Source organism: Myotis brandtii, unplaced genomic scaffold, assembly GCF_000412655.1.
Source record: "Myotis brandtii unplaced genomic scaffold, ASM41265v1 scaffold143, whole genome shotgun sequence".
In the NCBI taxonomy this organism is placed as follows: Eukaryota; Metazoa; Chordata; class Mammalia; order Chiroptera; family Vespertilionidae; genus Myotis; species Myotis brandtii.
The window spans coordinates 4,115,622-4,119,832 of NW_005355115.1; the positions used below are offsets into that span (position 1 = coordinate 4,115,622).

Genomic DNA, 4,211 nt, shown 5'->3' on the forward strand with positions numbered 1-4,211 from the left:
TTCCTCCCTTCCTCTCTGCACAAAGCTAGACTGAGAGTCTCTGGCCCTTGGTCAGACAGCCAAGCGAGCGGAGAGGGCGCAGCTTTGCCATCAGAGGCAGCAGGAAGTCCCTCCCACCAGTGCGACCCTGAGCAGGTTACCTGCATCCTCCAAGCTTCCGTTTCTGCTGGTAGAGACACTCCGCCTCCATGACAGTCCGTCCACGGCCACACTTGCCCACCAACTTGTGCTCTTCTGTCCTGCCACCCCCAGCCCAGGGCCTGCTCTCTGCCCTCTCCCCCGAAGGAAGAAGAGTCCAGGCCAACAGAAAGAAAGGTCCACAGGCTTTTTAATGGTGTGATGGCTACTTCCCTTCTGAGACCCGATCTAATCATGACAGCGGCTTCCAGGATGTTGGGGTCGGGTGGACAGGTGCAGGGTGGGCAGAGGCCATGCAGTGACCGGGGGCGGGTGGTACATTCTGTTTGGCATGTAAACATTCTTCTGTGGCTTCCCTGGAGAAGGGGAGGGCAACTCCCTGTCCCCAACCCCAGCCCACGGGGGCTGGTCCCCAGAGAAGACTGAGCAAGCCAGGCCCCTGTGAGGAGCTGGGAAGGGGGCGCCCATGTGCCTGGGGTACAGCCTTCTCCTGCACCCTCTTGGTGCACAGTGAGGCTGGGGAGGGAAGGCATGTCTGGGGTGGGCAGCCCCGCATCTGAGCCAGTGACAGGGGCTGTGATGAGGAGGAAGTGCTGGAGTGCGGTGGTGGTGGTGGTGGTGGTGGTGGTGGTGGTGGTGTGACACTCTGACAGAGAAGGGGCTCAGGACCCGCAGAGCTTGGTGGAGGGGATGGGTGCTCAAGGGAGAAGAGGCTGCACTGGGAGACATGGTTTCCTCTGCCCTGGATCCTTCCTGGGGAGAGAAGCAGAATCCTCTAGCCTCCTCCCACACTCGCCCCTGCTCCTCCTCCCCAACTCTGGTGACATTCAATGACGCAGAGGCCTGAGGTCAGTTAGGAGCCCTGGGGAGGTCTGGTTTCCCAAGGACAGACAGGGTTTTGCAGCTCTGCCCACCTTCGGTGCTGGGTGAAGCAGGACGGTAGGATGGGCCTGGGCTCTCTCGGGTCACCCCCTTTTCCTCCCAACACCAAACCAGGGTGTTGTTGGTCCTGGGGCAGGGGTGAGGCTGGGGCCCTACATTCACAGTTCGGTTGGTAGCAAGGAGCAGGCCCAGGACCTGGGTACCAGGGGTCACGCCCTGGTCCCCACCTGGCAGGAGCTGATTGTCATTCAGAGAAGCTCTAGGTGGGAGGGCATGGCCCCTCCTCCACCCCCTCTGCTGGACCCAGAGGGCAGTAGAGGTCTTGGGAGGGTCTCGGGTTGACAAAGAGGACTCTGTCCAGAGAGGTTTCCTGAGTGTTCTGGGAGCTTCTGCGTCAGCGTGGGGTGGACCTCGGGGGCTGTCCACCATGGAGTCCTCCCCTAGGCTGGTCTGCAGAGATGCCACCACCTCGGCATGGAAGCAGCTGCCCAAGCCTGCTGACTCTCCATGAAGGGCTTCAGCGGGCATCACCAGGCTGCTCCCTGGGTCAACTTCCTCGTGGGCATCCTTTCAAGCGATGGTGGCTGGGTGCTGCCAGATCACTGGGGCATAGCAGGGGCCTTTCTTCCTCTTTCCCTGGTTGTCGTGCCTTGTTCTCCATGACCCGGGGTAGAACAGAAGGGGCAGGGCAGGGGACAGAGGCTGTGGGTGCTGAGCATGGAGGAGGCCTGCCAGGACCTGTCCCAGATAAACAGGGTTGGCTGTCCCTTCTGCAGCCAGGGTACTGGTTGGCCCAGATGTGGGCAGTTGAGGCTTGTGATGAGCCGGGGTGAGAGCTATGCAGGAGCCAGACCTAGGAGGAGGCCCCATATCATTCATGGAGCAGAGCAGTCCTCACATCCCTGCAGGGACAGCTCGGCTGCATGGTGTGGGGTTATGACAAGAGGGATGAGCTAAGGGTGAGCTGGGGAGGAGAGGACTTGGGCTGGGCCCATCACACAAGCATATAATCTGGAAGTTAGAAGGGCCTTTCTGCCTTGAGTCCAGGGCCAGCTGTCATCTGTCTGTATGTCTGCCTGTTTCTGCTCTCTCTGGCCACAGGGGGACATGATGGTCACAGCCAGGAGAACAGGGAGGGTGGCCTGGCCAGAACTGTGTCCCTGAATCTCCAAAGGGCCAGCGAGAGATGATGACCAGCCACTCTCCACCTCCACTGAACCCAGGAGAGAAGGGAGTTGGCTGAAACTGCAGGAGGCAAGATTGAGTTCGATGGCAAGAAGGAATTCCGGATGCTGAGGGGTCCTGAGCACTAGATGGGGGCCAAGGGCCGGTGAAACTTCTTTAAAGCCCTTCCTCCAACTTCCCACTGGGAAATACAGGCCCAGGCAGGCAGCCCACACCCTGTGGTTCCCCCTGAGGCCCCACCCAGATACAGGGGGTGGGGGGACTTGCACTTTAGAGCAACCCCCACACTTTCTCACTGCCTCCCACAGGGTGTCCAGGATGGAGCTCTGGGGCAGGTCATACCTGCCCCCTCACACCTGAGTAGACCAATGGCCCTAGGTCCCACCTCCCCGCTGAGAAGAGGTCCTTCCCAGGAGACTATGGGGTTGGCCTCTAGGGGAGGCTGGAGCCTCCACTTGGGGAAATTGAGGCTGCCTTTCTGAAAGGGGGGTTTTGGCTGGAAGAGGGTTGGGAGGAGGGAAAGGCTCTGTAGGAGGTGTAAGCAGGGGTGTGTTGGGGGTGGAGCATGGAGAGCAGCAGAGGCCTGGCGGGAGAGCGGGCTGTCCGGATTAGTGGGGTCCTCCGAGTAGAGTGGCTGAGCCTTCCCCGCGGAGGGGCGGCAGGAGGTGGGAGGTGACTGGGGAAGGAAGGGAGGCGAGCTCTACCCCTGCGGCGAGGTGCCCCCCACCGGTGGAGCCTGGCTGGGGCGAGCACGGCGGGTGCAGGCAGGAAGCTGGGGCCGCGGGTGGCGCGTCGGGCGCGTAAGGCTGTGCTGGGAGCTGTTCCAGTGTGGCCGGCTGCGGGTTGGGGGCTGGAGTGAGGGTGGGGGCCCACGCAGAGCCCGCGCGTCATTATCTGGCCCCGGCCCGGCCCTCCGCGACACCTGCCCGGCCTTTGGTTGCTGCGCGCTGAGTCTGGAGTTTCCCTCTGGGTCCTTTCTTGGGCCCCCCTAGGGAGGGGGTGCCATCAGGCTCGGCCCGGGCCTGTGAAGCGCCTCGGGGTGCGGGCCCTCCAGGCCGGGCCTGGTGCGAGGGTGAGGGGCTCTCTTTGCGGGACAGGGACTGGCTGCGAGGGGACGCGCTGGAATTGCGCGCGGTGGAGGCAGGGAGGCCCGGACTGCGCGGGGCTGGGGGCCTGGTGCTGGCTTGGCCTCGCCCTGGGCCCTGGCCCCGGCCAAGGGGCTGTTTGGGACGGAAGTCGGCAGCAATGGCCGACCCTGGAGGCTTCTGCAGCTGGAGCCTGCGGGAGGAGGAGGGGGAAAAGAAGAGGAGGGGGGAAAGCAGAGACATTTTCAGAATCGCAATGAGCCCTAGAGTCTTGTATCCACAGACCTGGTTGAGACCTGGCACAGAAATAAACTGAGCCTATTGCCCAGGGCAGGACTTCTAGGGGCCGCACACTCCCGGGCTGCTCCCTGCAGGAGCGCTCCCTGCAGGCTTTCTTCCGCATCTCTATTTCATCTTTCAAATTCTCATGGATTTTACATTCTGCTCTGTAATATACCCTTGTTTATGTTCATATGAATGAAGTTTTCTCCTAACTATTCTGGACTTTCTCCTTTGGCTTCAAATGCCTCATGACACACCAGAGGCCCCCATCAGCCTTTCCCAAACCTGGCCTCCCTGGCACCCCTCCAGGCCTGCTCACTGTCTCCACCCCCTTGAGCCCAAGGACAGGACTGGGACCCGAGTCAGAAGAGAGACTCAGTTGGTGATGGACAGGAGGTACATTCGAGGGGCCTTCCTGAGTCTTCGATAGCCCCTGACCTTAGCCCTGGGGAAGTCCCTGCTGGTGGAGGCCTTCTGTGGTCGCCCTCTGCCCACCCTGGGGCTGGCAGTGGTTTCTCACCTGCTGGTGATGGCTGTGTCCGATGCTGGGGCCGCACCATGGGGTCTGCCCGGGGACTGCTGGGCTGGGGCAGGCGTGGGCATGCGGATGCTGATGGGGCGGGGAATCCGGCTCCGGGT

The 4,211-nt window shown here is 61.9% G+C and overlaps 1 protein-coding gene across 1 annotated transcript in view; it reads right to left on the reverse strand.

Annotated features, from left to right (window-relative positions):
- Window positions 1-308: 308 nt before the first annotated feature.
- The window catches only part of TTBK1 (tau tubulin kinase 1), a 39,743-nt gene continuing 35,840 nt past the window's right edge, over window positions 309-4,211 (reverse strand). Inside the window, 2 exon segments of the mRNA XM_005860996.2 lie at window positions 309-3,483; window positions 4,093-4,211. The exon segment at window positions 4,093-4,211 is cut by the window's right edge and continues 46 nt beyond it. Coding sequence (XP_005861058.1) covers window positions 3,096-3,483; window positions 4,093-4,211 — 507 coding nt within the window. The 3' untranslated portion in view covers window positions 309-3,095.